The 17,446-nt window shown below is 38.4% G+C and overlaps 1 protein-coding gene across 1 annotated transcript in view; it reads right to left on the minus strand.

Annotated features, from left to right (window-relative positions):
* The window catches only part of GOLPH3 (golgi phosphoprotein 3), a 33,974-nt gene extending 18,867 nt beyond the window's left edge, over positions 1-15,107 (minus strand). The window contains exon 1 of the mRNA XM_081301114.1: positions 14,575-15,107. Within this exon, the coding sequence (XP_081157240.1) occupies positions 14,575-14,799 (225 nt within the window). The 5' untranslated portion in view covers positions 14,800-15,107. The remainder of the gene's footprint in view (positions 1-14,574) is intronic.
* Positions 15,108-17,446: the final 2,339 nt, after the last annotated feature.

Below are 17,446 nucleotides of genomic sequence, written 5' to 3' on the forward strand. Positions count from 1 at the left end.
TTCACAGTAAAAACAAGGGATTATACAATGTGAAGCAGAGAGACACACAACACACACACCCTAATAACTAAAGCATACCTATATGATTGGACTAAACCTTGTTTCTACAAGATATACCTACCTGTATCTACTGTTACTTAGGCTACTTTGAGAGGTTTTTGATCTTACAAACACATAGCTTTTTTTTTAACTTTCACTCTTAAATTTTTTTATTTAATAGTGTTTCACATTGAAGGTAATAACATTAAATGCCTGCATTAAATTACCTCCAACTGAGCCACACGTGAGGTGGACACGCCTGTAATCCCAGTCACTTGGGAGGCTGAGGCAGGTGGATTGCAAATTCAAAACCAGCTTCAGCAACTTAGCTAGGCTCTAAGCAACTTAATTCAACCCTGTCTCTAAATAAAATATTAAAGGAGGGGCGGGATGTGGCACCTGGGTTCAATCCATGATACCAAAAAAAAAAAAAAAAACCTCCATCTGAATTACTGGGGCAAACACATAACTTCTAAGAAGTTAAGACCAAAAGGAATTTAGTGACACACTGAACTTATAATATTAAATCAGTGATAATATGACAAAGGCCTTTTCTATTTCAATTACAGAAAATACAACTAAAAGATTCACTGTAAACTAAGAAATGCTATGCATGACCAAGAAATTCAAACTTACATGGCTATACCACTAGGGTCTATTAATTAGGAAATCAACAAGTGTGATTATCACAATAAATGCAGATACTATTAACCAACTACAATTCAACCAATCAATATAATCCACTTATCAGAGAGTAAATAAGAACTTGTTATCCAACACTGCCTAAAATTTTAATGCCATGTTAAAATCAGTCTCCCTAATTCCAAGCAAATACATAAATACACACACACACCCCACATTAAAAAGCATTTATACAAATCAAAACTGAGAAACATTCTACCAAATAACTGATAAAGAACTAAAAGAAAACATGTTTAAAGAATTACAATGGCTCTTTAAAAAAGATTCATCAAATACAGAAACTCTTATAAAGAGATGCTAGTTTTATAGTTGAACAGTATAGTGAGATGAAAATTTCACTATAGGAGTTCAACAACAGACCTGAAATCAAACTTTAATTTGAATAACAAAGAAAAAAGAAGAGACCATAGACACCTTCAAACCTCCCAGAATAAGAGTATCAGGAATCTCACAGGGAGATGAGGAAGCAGAAAAAAATAACAGGTGAAAAATTCCCACATTTGATGGGAATACATTCATCTAAGATCCAAATGTTTAACAAATTCCAAAGGAGGGAGGCGCAAACAGAGCCTCACCTAAACACACAATAGTCATATTATTGAAAGGCAAAAACAAACAGCACACCTTGAATATTCTGGTTTCTCTTCAAATCGCATATATCTTTCACCTTTTACTGAAGATTTCCATGGAGAAACTGGGCCATGGCACACACCTGTAATCCCAGCGGCCCAGGAGGCTGAGGCAGGAGGATCACTAGTTCAAAGCCAGCCTCAGGAATTTATCAAGACCCTAAGCAACTTTGTGAGACCCTGTCTCAAGATAAAAAATTTTAAAAGGGCTGAGGATGTGGTTCAGTGGTTAAGCACCCCTGGATTAAGAAAAATCACACCTTAAAAGCAGCAAAAGAAAACTGATTTACCACATCCTAGGAAAAAGGGGATTACAGATTAATAAATTCTCACTGGAAACACTGAAGGAATTAAGATAACATTCAATGTACTGAAAGGAAAAAAAACTGTCAACGAAGACTTCATACACAGCAAAACTATTCTTCAAAAAAGAAAAAAAAAGAACAAAGCATTTGCAGATAAACGACTGAATTTGCTGCTGGCAAGCCTACTTTACAAGAAATAAAGGACTCCTGTTGGTGAATGTAAATAATATCAATCTTTTATATTAAGGTAAATAAACATAAGGCTATATATTTCCTCACTGGCCTTTTAAAACTGACTTAAAAGTAGATGATTTCATAGAACAGCACTGTTAAGGTTATAACTTATAAAGCTATAATACTTCCAACGATAATTTCATACAGGAAAGGGAAGTAATTTATATTTCACCAGAATTTGATTAGTATTAATTTGAAGAATATAATAAAATGAAGGTGCATATTTTAATTCTTTAGCACAACCACACACAAAGGCCTCAAATGGATATAAAACCAAAAAAGTAAACAGAATAATTGTAATTTTCTATTTAACACCAAAGATGAGAGGCAGTATACAGCAAGACAGACTTCAAACATGCCACAAATATGATTCTGCCAATTAAGAATTTATGCAGAGGGATGGGGTTGTGGCTCAGCAGTAGAGCACTCACCTAGCACGTGTGAGGCCCTGGGTTCGTTCCTCAGCACCACATATTAAAAAAAAAAAAAAAGAAGAAGAAGAAGAAGAAGAATTTACCAAGAGTGTGGCTTAGGGCAAGACACACATATGATCTATTTTAATAGTTATTTCTAAGTTGGGCTGGGGTTGTGGCTCAGTGGCAAAAGTGCTTGCCTAGCATGTGAGAGGCACTGGATTCAATTCTCAGCACTGCATATAAATAATAAATAAGTAAAAGTTAAAAAAAAGAAATATCAATCTTTAAAAAAAAAGCTATTTGTAAGTCAACTAGAGTATTTTAAAAACTGATGAATAGCATATAAAGAACTGAGGAACAAACTTAAAATACACTATACATATCTAATGGGGTACCTAGAAATTGAAACTAAGCAAATACATAAGAACTGGAAAAGGTGTGAAACTATGTATATTTGTACATGATATAACTGGGTATCTAGAAAAAAATGAAAAAATGACTGAGAATAAATTGGCAGGATTATAAAACTGATAGCAGCAGCAGTTGTACACAAAATATAAATGTGAATATATAAAAAGTTAAAATACAATTGAAAAGACTTCATTTAAAAACAGCAATAAAGAACCTAGGCAAAAACTAGCTAAAAAGGGCCTTAAAAACTCTTTTGAAAGACTTAAAAATAGACTTGGGCAATGAAAAGATTTCTCATTCTTGGATACAAACTCAACATTATGAAGTTACGAGGTCTCTTTAAGCTTACTTATAAATTTAATATGATCCCAATAAAAATAGCTACAGATGTTTTCCCTCTGGAGCTATTCAAATTTAAAAAAATGTCTGAAGAATAAAAAACAAAAAAAAAAAGAAAGACTAAAGCCAGGAAAACTTAAGGAAGTAAAAAGCAATATGAGCAGACCAAAGTGGAAGCTGTCCTAGGAGATACTGAAAAAAATTTAGAACTCTTTAGAACTCTAGTGCTGGGATACTGATCCGCACAGGAATAAAGAGATTTAAAAAAGTAAGTTCAGGACTGGGGTGGTAGCTCAGTGATATAGCGCTCACCTACGATATGTGGCAAGACAGCGAGTTCAATCCTCAGCACCACGTAAAAATAAATAAAAGGTATTGTATCCATCTACAACTAAAAAGACTAAAAAAAAAAAGTGAGTTCAGAAACAGTCCCATGTATTTTACTGAAACAAAATACATGATAAACGTGTCATCTCAAATCAATTTGAATTAGCCATTTTAATCAGTAATGTTGAGATAATTTGATAGCCATTAGGAAAAACAAAATGGGATCCATACATCATTATACTGGATGAACACACTGAAAGATATTCACATAATAGAATACTATGGAGCCAAAAAAGATCTCTATATAGCTGGGCACAGTGGCACATACCTGTAATACCAGCAACTCGGCAGGCTCGCGGAGGAGGATCACAAGTTCGAGGCCAGCCTCAGAAACTTAGTGAGACGGTGCTTCAAAAAAAAGAACTGGGGATGTAGCTCAGTGGCAAAGCATCCCTAGGTTCAATGCACAGTACCAAAAAAATGGAAGGGAAAAAAAAAAAACCCTCTATAGTGATAGAGAACAATCTTCAGAATATAACACATAAAAAGCAAAGTACAAAATGGTACCTTTTTTTGTATATTGGGAGAAAAGCAAGAATATAAAAACATACATTCATATATAATCATATATATATATATAGTCTTGCTAAAAAACACACCTTTTCCCATGTTACTCGTAGTAACCCAAGCTATGATTATGCTTCAAAATTTCCTTTTTAAGCAATCTGCAACTCAGAATGTATTCCTCCACAGAAGTAATAACCAGGCCTCGGATCACTAGGACCTCTACTATCTCCAATTCCTGAATTCAGCTCATCTGCAGATTACTTCACAGAAGCAATGAATCAACCCAATAAACTCAATCTTACCCATACATGTTCCTTTGTCTGGTTACCAAAAGAAAACTGCCCTGCCTAAAGCTAATCCTTCTTCCCATTCTCTTAAGACTTACCTTTGTTCACAACTCCTGCCTTCCTAAATACCTTAAAATTCTTACATATACACCAGCACCTCCCTGTTATTAGCACTCAAAATTTTCAAGTTTGCCCATCATATGCAGGAGATTAAGGACCAATCCTGTCCTAACTTCTTTCCATTCACACCAAACTCAAAGTACAGTCAAAAAGAAGTCTCCCTTTTACTTCCCAGTCCAGGGCACCATGATAAAATTCTTAAGAAAAAGGTTTCACTTAACTCCTCCACATTCACTGCTGATGGCATTCCCTTAGCTTCTACAACACCTCTTCTGGCTTTCCTCTGGCAACTACTGCTAAGAGTCATTGACAGGTTACTCTACCTATTCCTTAAAAGTATTGCTCACTGGCCTTTTCTCAGCTCATTTACACACTTTCTTGAGACATCTGAAGCACTCTCACTTGTTTAGAAAAATAATTCAAATAGAAGTACATGAGAGAAAATTAAACTACCTCCTCCCTCCCCTTCCATCCCTCACCCACTTCTTCAAGGTAACATCATTAACACTTGGGACATATCCTTCCAAATCCCTTTTTAAAATTCACATAGTCATACTCTGCCATAAACTGAGTACCTACTATATGTTAAAACTATGCTAAGCATTTGATGTATATCATGTCCAAAGATTATACATCCTTAGAAGCTAAGAAAGCCTAAGAAGATTATACACTTTATTCTTCTAGTTTCACAAGATTGTGGAACTCAGCTCAAGGAGAATGAGCAATTATTCATGCCCAAGAGCAGTGGACTCTAGATATAGTAATATTACTACTACTTCACACAGTCAATATTTGAAGTTGAAACACTTTGAAAAGTTCTATAGAAGTATATAAAATAACGGAGGCACATAAATTTTCTATCTAGTCAATATAACATTTATTATATAGTGGTCTCTGCATGCTTTTTTTTTTTTTTAAAGAGAGTGAGGGGGGAGAGAGAGAGAGAGAGAGAGACAGAGAATTTTTTTTTAAAGAGTGAGAGAGAGAGGGGAGAGAGAGAGGAGAGAGAGAATTTTTAATATTTATTTTTTAGTTCTCGGGGGACACAACATCTCTGTTGGTATGTGGTGCTGAGGATCGAACCCGGGCCGCACGCATGCCAGGCGAGCGCACTACCGCTTGAGCCACATCCCCAGCCTGAGAGAGAATTTTTAATATTTATTTTTTAGTTCTCGTCGGACACAACATCTTTGTTGGTATGTGGTGCTGAGGATCGAACCCGGGCCGCACGCATACCAGGCAAGCGCGCTACCGCTTGAGCCACATCCCCAGCCCTCTGCATGCTTTTCTTACAGCAGAAAATTAATCCCACTTAGGAGGCAGAAGCACAAAGTTGTATACAAAGTTAAAGGCCCAGTTCATGACTATATTTAAATACAAGGATCTAAATTACCATATATCAAGGAAGATGTTCTAACATGAAGTCATTACAAATAATGAAACATTTTACTTCTGAGTGTGCCAACTGAAATTTTTCATGAGCACATACCATGAAAAATTCTCTTTACTGACATGAGAAGGTGATCACTGTGTGTCATTAAGAGAAAGAATGTTAATAGAACATGTGTCATAAGATAGTCCACTCACTTTTTAAATAAAAATGAGCAAAGGCAAACTCCTTTAAAATAAGACTATAGAGTTGGGCCTTAGCATATATATACTTGTAATCCCAAAAAGGAGGCTCAAAACTTATCTCCAGAAGTGCACAGTGGTAGAGTACCTGTAGTCCCAAAATTTAGAAGGGTGACACATAAAGATCACATGTGCCCAGGAGTTTGAGACCAGCCTGAGCAATTCATTGAGATCTCCTTTAAAAAAAAAAAAAACCACTTATCTCCCCAAAGTGCTCAGCTCCTCTCCAACATTCCTCTTTGGTCAGCCCTCACCTACAGGTATTTATTCCACTCCTTAGAGTACTCAACACCTACCCATTCTACCACTGACAACAGTCCCTTTTCCCTTCCTCACGAAATCTGGAAAAACAGACCATGACCAAGAGCTCCCTCCCTTCAAAAAATTCTCTTAGCTGGGCAGGGAAGTACACCCACATGCCTGTAATCCCAACAGCTTGGGAGGCTGAGCGAGTTCAAAGCCAGCCTCAGCAATAACAAAGCGCTAAATAGCTCAGTGAGACCCTGTCTCTAAATAAATTGCAAAATAGGATGTGGCTCATAGGTTGAACGCCCAAGTTCTATCCCCAATACCACCCCCCAAAAAATTATCTTCTCTTACCAGTTATTAATATAAAAAATTACAAGTAGAGACAACTCAAAGCCCATGAATGGATAAATATAATAGGTACTATAATGGATTATTATTTTAATATTTTATTAGTTGTTCATGGACCTTTATTTATTTATATGTGGTACTGAAGAATGAACCTAGTGCCTCACACATGCTAGGCAAGCGCTCTACCACTGAGCCACAACCCCAGCCCCTATAAGGGATTATTATTTGGTCTTAAAAAGAATAAAATTGTGATACACGGTACATATGAATAAACTTTGAAAAGATAAAGTAAAATACACACAAAAGGACAAGTGTTGGTTTCATTTGCATGAAGTACCTAGAAGAGTCAAATTCATAGAGACAGGAGCTGGGCATGGTGGCATACACCTGCATTCCCAGCAGCTTGGAAGGCTTCCAAGTTCAAAGACAGCTTCAGCAATTTTAGAAAGACCTTGTCTCAAAATAAAGAATAAAAAGGGCTGGGGATGTGGATCAGTGGTTAAGCACCTCTGGGTTCAATCCCTGGTATCAAAAACAAAAACAAAAAATTCAGAGACAAAAAGCAGGACAATGGTTATTAGGGACTGAGGGGAGGGGTAATGGGGAATGAGTATAGAAATTTCGGTATAGGATGATTAAAAAGATATGGGAATGGTGATGGCTGCAAAACAATGAATGTATCTAATGCCACTGAATTATACACTTTAAAAAAAGACTTAAAATATTTTGTTACGTATTGTGGTAAAATTACCACAATTTTTAAAAGCTTAAAATTATTGGCTTTCCTTTTACTCTCCTAGACTCTCAGATTAAGAGTATGAAGACCGTGGAAGGGAGCTATACTCCTAATGTTTCTAGCCTAGAACTCAGGACACTGCAGTAATATCCTGGGTTCCATTCCCAGCACCACACAAAAATATTAAGATTTCCAGCTAGTACACTGGTGCACAATCATAATCCCAGCTACTCAGGAGGCTGAGACAGGACGATCACAAATTTGAGGCCAACTTGGCGACTCAGGGAGACCCTGTCTCAAAAAATAAAAAGGGATGGGAATAGCTCAGTGGTTGAGTGCCCCTGAGTTCAATCCCTGATAGCCAAAAAATAAATAAATAAAATATTTACTGAATGGTAGATATGTCAGGCTGAAATAATACTGAAAAATCTGAAGAGCACCATAATTAAGTTTTGTAGTTTATTGGATGAATTCTGACATACAGAAAGGAAATAAACTTTAAAAATAGAGATTTTCTAACATTTGTACCTATAGTAAATGGTCTGGCACAGAGAATGTGTTCAATAAACATTGAGCTCAATAAACATAGACATGGTTAGAATCCTAGATGTGGTAGTTACACTTCTCCTAAATTCACTTACGAGAACTCTAGAACAGGCCATGGAAATGTTGACTTCATATTTCAAATCTTTTTTGTTTGTTTATTTGGTACTGGAGATTGAACCCAGGACTACCACTGAGCTCCATCACCAGAGCTCATTTTCTTATTTTGAGACAGGGTCTTGCTATGTTAATTAGGGGCTCATTAAATTGCTGAGGCTAACCTCAAACCTTCAATCCTCCTGGCTCAGCCTCCTGAGTTGCTGAGTTTACAGTCATAAGCCATCACGCCCTGCCACTTGTAACTAAAAATCCAACTCACTACAACCATGAAACCTGAAATTTTCTACAGTCAATTTCAGGAGGAATAAGAAGAATGAGACAAACCAAAAAACAAAAACCTTAAACTAAAACAAAAAAAAGAGCTCCATTAGGTCAATTTTGACTTTTGGGGGGTCATGAAAGTGTTTTGACTATTATTGAAAGTTACAGCCTTTCCCCAGGAAAACACACACATTTGCTCAAGGATCACAAAGTTTCTAAACCCCATCTGTTGACTCCAATTTAGTAATCCCTCCATTAAAGGAATATGTAAACTACATAAAATTTATTAAGTATAAAAATAATTTTAGTTCAAAATGTATTTATGATTAAAAAAATATGAGGGAAGCCCGGCATGGTAGCACACCCTGTAATCCCAGCAGCTCGGGAGGCTAAGAGGAGGATGGAGAGTTCAAAGCCAGCCTCAGCAAAAGTGAGGCACTAAGCAATTCAGTGAGAGCCTGCCTCTAATAAAATACAAAATAGGGCCGGGGATGTGGCTCAGTGATTAAGTGCCCCTTAGTTCAATTCCTGGTACTCCCCCCAAAATAAATAAATAATTTATGTTTGTATATATTTTAATTTATGTATGTATAACTGCATAGTAGAGGGACCCTGGGTTCAATTCCCCAATACAAAAAAATAAAATAAATAAAAGTATATTTACCAGAAAACTCTTGGTAAATGCTGTACTTTACTCTTTGTTGTATTTTTAATATTTATTTTTTTTAGTTATAGGTGAACACAATATCTTTATTTTATCTTTATGTGGTGTTAAGGATCGAACCCACTGCCTCTCACATGCTAGGTGAGCACTCTACCTCTGAGTCATAACCCCAGCCCCAGTTATATTCTTACAGATCAGGTTTATCAAACAATTAACAAGAAAACAGCCTGTTTTCCATTTTAAAATTCAAAAACTTCAAAGTATACTAAATGACATTTTAATACTATAATATGATACTAAAACAGGTTGCAGTCTTTCCAGCTTTGAAAAGAGAAACCTAAAACATGCGCATCAGCACAGGCATGAGAGGACAGATAGACATCTCAGAAGGCTTCATTAGACTTTCGAATTACTAAAAATCTTCGACAACATGAAATTCTGAATATTTGTTAAATGTATTTCTCATTTACAAATTTGTCACATACAAATGGCATACATCAACTGCAAATGTGGAAAGAATTTTTTAAAAAGTTATACATCTTGATAAGTACTATATTTCAAAGTAGTGACCATGGAAAATTTTTCCCCATTTTTGGAGCCAGTGTAAAAAAACCACAAGTCAGTCAATTAAATTCAAATAACTGAATTTTAAATTTAATTATTATCCAGCTCAAGCATCTACTTATTTTTTTAAATTCAGTTGTACTGAAACTGTCTACAAACATTAGAAATACAACCTCTAAAAAAAAAACTTTACTGAAGGTGTTGGAACTTACAAAATAAAAATCACTCTAGAAAAAGACAGCACCAATGAACTAGAAAGAAAGAAGCTCAAAAAAAAAAAAAAAAAAAAAAAAAACAAGTCAAAGAAGAGTTTGATTCATACATGGACACTACTTTGAAAAAAATCTCCAAAGAACTGTTGCTCTTTCCAGACCCAAAACCTAAGGAAAAAACACCTTGACTAGACAATTCTGGCTGCAGCATAAAAGGTTAGGAGAAGATGATTCAAGAGGTCACCACAGAGTTACACACAATGGGGAACTCTCAATGACAGAACCAGGAAAATGTGGTGGAAAATTAAACAAATGTCCACAACACTACAATCAAAACCATTTTACATGAGAATTCCAAAGCTCAGAGAACTTCAATATGTAAAGCAAATAATACATTTGGACCACAACCACGCTTCTCTTCACTTCTCTATTCCATAGGCAAACTTTGTAACTGGCAGATTAAAATAATCAAATCCAACCTTAAAACACTAAGATTTAGTGCTTGCCTCACATGTACAAGGCACTGGGTTTTAAATTCAGTTGTATTATTCAGTGTCCCCAGGACCACAAAAAAAAAAAAAAAAAAAAAAAAGCTAAGATTTACCACTAAAGTTATTCAAAAGTAACCTGAGGGGCTGGGGATGTACTCAGTAGCACAGCATGGGTTGGGTTGTTTCAACAGGCACACACACGTTATATGAAAATAACCTATTAGTACAGGTAATTATCAATAAAATGAAAATGCTCTATTGGAGGCATCTATAGGGAAAAAAGAAATAAGGATCACTAGCTCAAAGCCAGCCTGAGCAACTTAGTGAGGCCCTCAGCAACTTTCTGAGGTCCTGTCTCAAAATAAAAAATAAAAAAGGGCTGGGAATATGACTCAGTGGCAAAGTACACCTGGGTTCAACTCCTGGTACCAAAAATAAGTAAATAAATAAAAATAAAAAGGTTGGAGATGTGGCTCAGTGGTTAATTGTCTCTGGGCTCAATCCCTGTAACAAAAATAAATTCAAATTAAAATAAAATGGGAGGGGGTAGCCTAGGGATGTGGCTCCATGGTAGAACTTGCCTGGCATGTGTAAGGCCCTGACTTTCATACCTAGCACAGCAAAAAATAAATATATGGGGAAAGAAAAAGAAAAACACCTACCACTTTTGCTCTCCCTCCCCCTCGAATACAAGGAGGGAAGGGCAGGGATAACAGAAATTAGCAAATTAATTGGAAGGTGAATTCAAGTGTAAACCTAAACCTATCTGCAATCCTTGAAATGCCATTGAAGTTACCTATGCCACTGATTCTTTACCCAGAGTGAGAGCAGAATCCCCTAAGGGGCCTAGGCATCTGTGTTTTATAAAAGCTGGGAAGGAAAAATCACTGGTAAAAAATCTGAAATGTGCACTTAAAAAAAAAAAAAAAAAAAAAACAACAACAATCTCCACGACTTTAGACTCACCCCTAATAGGCATTGTGAAGCCAGACCATCTGCTTATTGGCAAACTGAACCTTCTGTTCAGTAAAAGGAAGGAAGAGACTTGACTCAGAATATCAAAGTAATCTTTAAAATATTGTAGATTGTGTTAAAAGTAAACCCTAGGTACATGTATGATGACATGAATGATGTGATTCTCCTTTGTGTACAACCAGAGAAATGAAAAATTGTGCTCCATTTGTGTACTGTGAATCAAAATGCATCCCACTTCCATGTATAACTAATTAGAATAAATAAATTTTTAAACAAGAAAATAAGATTTTCAGCAATAATATTTAGTGATAAAGGGCTGGGGCTGTAGCTCAGTGGCAGAGCACTTGCCTGGCATGTGTGAGGCACCTGGGTTCGATCCTTAGCACCACAAAAACATAAAATAAAGGCATTCCGTCCATTTACAACTACAAAAAATTAAAAAAATTAAAAATATTTAGCAATAAATATTTGAAAACTAAAAAATATTTTCCTAATAACCCATAGGTCAAAGAGGAATCCCAAAACAATTTTTTAATATTTTAAATTGAATGAAATAATGTAATTTGTGAGATATTAAAAAAAATAAGCAAATTGGTATGACAATAAGAATAAACAAAGGACAATTTCACACAACATGGACTGACCAATGAAGAATAAAAGCCAGACACAAATAAAAGTACAAAAACCAGGCAAAATTAAGTTTATCCTGAATTTTAAAGTTAAGCAAGTGGTTATTCTCAAGAAAAAGATAGTGACTGGAAAGAAATTCAAGTGAAGTTTCTGGAGAGTTGGTCATAAACTATTTCTTGCCCTACATACTGATTTAACAGGATTCAGTTTGTAAAAATTTATGTTTATTTGCATTTTTCTGCAGGTTTACTGTCATCCAACATTTTTAAAGAGCCAAAATATGTAATTAATAAACCTGGGTTTTTTAATCAGAGTAAAATTTCATTATTAAGAAATTTATTTAAATGATTTTAATTTAAAATAAGGCTATAATATATGCATATATGTATGTATGTATACATATATGTAAAACATGTCCAACAATGACTTGCCTAAAGTTTAGCTTTCAAATATCTTAAAAGTACTCAGATATTACAAAAGTGATTAAATTAAAATAAACAGTGCATTTACTAATCCATATTACTACAGTTTAGAATTTATTAATAACAAATTTGGTAAGTTGAAATCTAATATTAATAAGCATAAATGCCTACGTTTGGGGTAAAAAAGCAATTCCTGCCCCCTGATATAAGACATGGGAGAGGGGAAACTTACCAAGCAGGAAAACATGAATGGATGAATTCACAGTACAGGTAATTACTATGTGAGTATGTGATGAAAGAAAAAAATAGAGGTTAATCTCTAAAACCAAAATCTAAGACAAATGCAAAACCCCAGATCACAACTCCTCAGACCTGCCCACAAAAAGCAGGGGAGGGGAGCCCTATGTGGTTGGTTGAAATCAGAAAGAAGAATTAGCTATTGTGGACCTTGTCCATGACTTGCAAAATATAGTGACTAATAACAAACATATCAGATGGTTTCAATTACCTTCCAAAGAACTTCAAATTGTCTACATAGTGCAAGTATCATTAAACATCAACAAATTCTTTAATTATGTCAAGAACATAATGAGGCCCAATCTCAGAAAACAGCAATGGTAATAGCTTTAAACATGAAGAGTTAATACATATTTGGGGGGAAAAAAGGAAGAGGTACTTATTCCTCACACTTAGTGACTCAACACCTAAAGCTACTTTTTGTTTTAGCATTTCTTTATAATTTAGTTTTACACAGTTTTATCCAAACAGAAGTATCAAAAACTAAATTATTAACCAGAAATGCTTGCTGTCTTCATTCTACTTTTTTGATATTTTCTAAAATGGGGGGGGGGGGGGGGCTTAAATAAAAATATTTAAATAGTTTACTAACAAGATTCCAAACTCTGAAACCTAAAAAGGTCAAGTTGAATACTTTCTAAACCACATTTCTGGACATTAATATCTAGTTTGTTTATTCATCCTCAGAAAAAAGGAAATTCACATATGGCCTACTTTTATCATCACAACTCGGCAATAAACAGATACTGTGGTCCCTTTTACAGTCAAAGAGACATCAACTTTTTTCAAAGTGGCTGTTATTTATCTGAGAAATCAAGATATTGCAGACACCCTAGACATTTCTATCAAGGTAAAACTTAATGCATTAGATTACTAAATTACAAACAGTCCATAAAAAGACTCATCTATGCCTGATAAAATCTGGGGCATTAGGAAAAGAAAGTTTTATTGGGATGAAATCTTTTGCCCACCTTCCCAAATGAAAAATTAACTTAAAACAAACTTCTGCATCTGACTCTCAAAAGATGTTGTCTAGTTTCCACACTAAGGTAAAAAAGCTCCTAGGGCCACACAACTCATCATTTATAGAATATACAATCATGTATTTATGTACAGATCTCTTTAAAATTCAGTTTTGTAGCTGGGTGTATACGTGGAAAAGCAAATAAAACAAAATAGTTCTATTAGAGTCTAGACGTAAGTATATATAAAGAGGTTCACTGTAGTTTTTTTCCCCAACTTTTCTGTGTGTGATAATTCTGGATATTAGGATGAAAATGATCTATTTCAAAAGTCAGAACACAAATATCAATCGCAACTACAACCTACCTAAATCTTTGAAACCTTTCATCAAATTACAAACCTAGCATTTCAAGCACTTTACGAAAAAAAGCCGTTCCTTTAAAACGTCAAAATTTTCTTCATAACAGTCAACTAATAAAATTTAACAGCAATATTAAAGATAAACTCTCACCTAAAGCAAGATCATCTAGAAAGTCGTTTTCCAAATTTCATGACAACTTATGACTTTCAACTTTAATGGGAAAAATAACTTTTTCCTCCGAATTTTTTCATAACACCAAATGGTATACCTTAATCTGTTCAAAAGAAAATACAAATCCCCTGACAAGCGGATCTGTGGACCCCTCCCAGGTCCTAAAACCCGCAAAACCCAAGAGTTCAGGGCGCTGGAGGTCCTGGGTGTTCGGTCTAGCGGGCAGTCTCCAGGGTGGAATTGCAACCTAGGATCTACCCAGGCTGAACAGGCAGAGAAAAAGCGAAGAACAAACGCAGACTGCCGGGTGTCGAAATGGAAAGAGACTGTGAAAGGGGCAAGGAAAAATCCAAGCAATCTGTGCGAGGAGGATCTGGAAAGCACCGGGCGGCGCAGGAGGGAGCCAACTCAACACTCCTGGGGCAAGCTGGGCGCTCCTGGCCTCTGGGCTCAGGAGCGAAGAGGGCAGGTGCGCGGGCCCAAGGCCGGCGCCCACCTGGAGCCCACCTGGGGTCCGGGCCCCCTGCCGCCGCCCCCGCCCTGCCCGCCGCGCCCGCACCTCTCGGTCTTTGAGGCCCAGCAGGAGCACCTCCTCCATCAGGGTCAGCCGCGTTTCCTTGGAGTCGCCCTTGTCGTCGTCGTCCTGCTCGTCGCGGCGGCTCTGAGCGTCGTCCTCGCTGCTGCCGCTGCCGCCGCCCGCCGCCCGCTCCTTGTCGGCGGCGTTACGGGAGGCCTCGGTGCGCCGCTGCACCAAGCCCGAGCTGCGTTGGGTCAGCGAGGTCATGGCTCGGGCCAAGGAGCCGCGCCGGGCCGAGAGGGACGCGGGACCGACCGGGTCTCCCTCCTCCTCCTCCACCTCCTCCTCCTTCCCCCGCGGCCCCCGACCCGGGCTTCCGTGTTAAATCACTGTTCTGGGGCGACGTCGGTCGGCAACTGGTCCGGGAGCAGTCATGAGGAGACGGGTCGGGGTGAAGCGGGTGGGACCGGCGTCGGCAGGGCGGGAGATGAGCGCCTTCCTGCCGGCGGCCGCTGCCCCAACACAACCCAAGATCCCCAGCGGAGGCGGTGGCAGAGGCCTTCCAATATGGCGGCGCTGGCTGACGTCACCAGAGGATGTGGCAGCGCCGGCGAGGGGCGTGTCCGGGGGCGCCGGAAGCGGCTGGATCGGGCGGGACTCCTGGTCTTCACCGCCCACAGCTCCGGGCCTGAGAGGTTCGCCCGGCCTCTCAGTCGCTACGTACCCTAGCGTCCGCTCCCACACTCGAGACGTGTCCCGCGTCTGTCCGCCTCCCCGCTTCGCCCCTCACTACTTGGGCTGGAGCCAGAGGCCCCCAAGACCCCCTACGGGTGCGGTCCGATCCCGGGCGCCCTAGGTGGACCCCGCTCGGCTCGTAGCTGTCCCCTTAGCACCCCAGACACTGTGGCCTTAAGAGGAAGCTCCTGTCTTTGCGTCCGGGATCCCGCTTGGACGCCCGGATCCCCGCGAGCTGCAGGAAGGACTTTGCTCGCTGCTGGTGAGGTGCCAGAGGTGCGCTCTCTACCAGGACTTCCTGGCCCTTAAGAAGGAGCACCTGCATCCAAGTGGCTCAAAGTGGAGTGTTTTCCAGGCGTAGAGAGGTTAAACAAATTGACCATTGGCTACTGCTGGTAAACCTTTTTTCCTTCCTTGCCTTCGACTTGTCCAGTAAAGTGACCAGGGCTCGGTGAGTGCTGTACACTTAGTACTGAACACGGTAATACACTCGACCTTAACGATCCTTTTATAGAGACAATAAACCTGTTGGGTTTCATGCCACGTCTCTGTTCACATTAAATCTCTAAGTAATGACTAGGTTAAATCCTCTTGGCGTGTTTGACAGTTTGTTCAAACCATGTTCGAGAATAGCAGTCAAGGGCTGGGATTGTGGCTCGGTGGCAGAGCACTTGCCACACATGTATGAGGCACTGGGTTCCATCCTCAGCACCACGTAAAAATAAATTTAATAAAAGGTACTGTGTCCATCAAAACTAAAAGAAAGGAAGAAAGAGAAGGGAGGGAGGGAGGGAAAGAAAAGAAAAGAAAAGAGAAAGAAAATTTAAAAAAAGAAATAGCTGTCAAACCGGAAAACCTGAGGGGTTTGGAGGAGTAGGAGAGGGGAGCTGACATAGTGGGTCATCCAGTATTGTTTCAAATAATGAACACAGGCTGTGGCTGAGCAATGGTTTAGATAGATTTGTTTCCCCCTCCACAGATCCAGAACTCCTATGTACCAGATCAAGCCCAGGAAAGTGAGAATGCTCAATGAGGCCACTGTGGAAAGGTGGGCACCAAGCCTACCTGACCTTTTTCCTGTCTGGGCAAAGTCAGTTTCCCCTCAGCCAGTTTCTCCCATCTAGGTCCTTTCCAACTTTTTGTTCTTTCGTCTCTCTTCCAGTTCTTTACCAAATAAATTAAAGCATGTTTCTTTGTGAAAGAAATGTAATTAATTTACTATGTGACTTAGTCAAATCCATAGTTCAAAATGTATAAAATTGTGTGTACATAAAGAATGAAATAGTGGCATTAGCAGGTAAATGGATGGAAATGGAAACCATCATGCTAAGGGAAAAAAGTTAGACTCCAAACATAGTGTTGAGTGGTTCTTTCATATGTGGAAGCTAAAGTAAAATAAGGGAAAGAAGGCAGTGTCACAGATTGGATATCAAATCTATAGGGAAGATCAGTAGAGTAGGAGGTGGAGAAAGGAAGGAGGAAGTATGAGAAAGGGGAGGAAATTTGGAATGAATCTTTAACAAAATCACGTTACATGCATACATAAATGTGCCAAAAGAAAATCCACCTTTATATGTAGAAAATATCAAAAATAAATAAAAGAGCCAAAGAGAGTAGAGTAGAGGAAGGAGAATAGGGGGAAGAAAGAAGGGAGTGGGAGATAAGGATTGAAATCAAATTCCTTGCATGTATGACTTTGTCAGAATGAACCCAACTACTATGTGTAATGCTCTAACTTAAAAAAACAATGTGTGTGGGGCTGGGATTGTGGCTCAGGGATTGTGGCTCAGCATGTGCAAGGTGCTGGGTTTAATCCTCAGCACCACATAAAAATAAATAAATAAAATAAAGGTATTATGTCCAACTACAACTAAATACACACACACACACACACACACACACACACACACACACACATATTTTGTTAACTGTGTAGCCAAAATCTTCCAGCACTGCTCCTGTTTATCCAGTTGGCCCCACCCCCTGCTCTCCTGAAGATTCTACAATATGCCAGCAATTCTCTGATAATCTTCCCTTAAAATGTGAAGCCAAACATCCCTCCGCTTGAGTGTGGGCCAGACTTAGTGACTTTTCCAATGAAGAGAATGTGGCCAACATGACTGTGTGTGACTTCTCAGACTAGGTCATAATATTCTTTGCAGCTTCTTTCTTTCTCCCA

Source organism: Spermophilus citellus, assembly GCF_964194105.1.
Source record: "Spermophilus citellus genome assembly, chromosome: 1".
Taxonomy (NCBI): domain Eukaryota; kingdom Metazoa; phylum Chordata; class Mammalia; order Rodentia; family Sciuridae; genus Spermophilus; species Spermophilus citellus.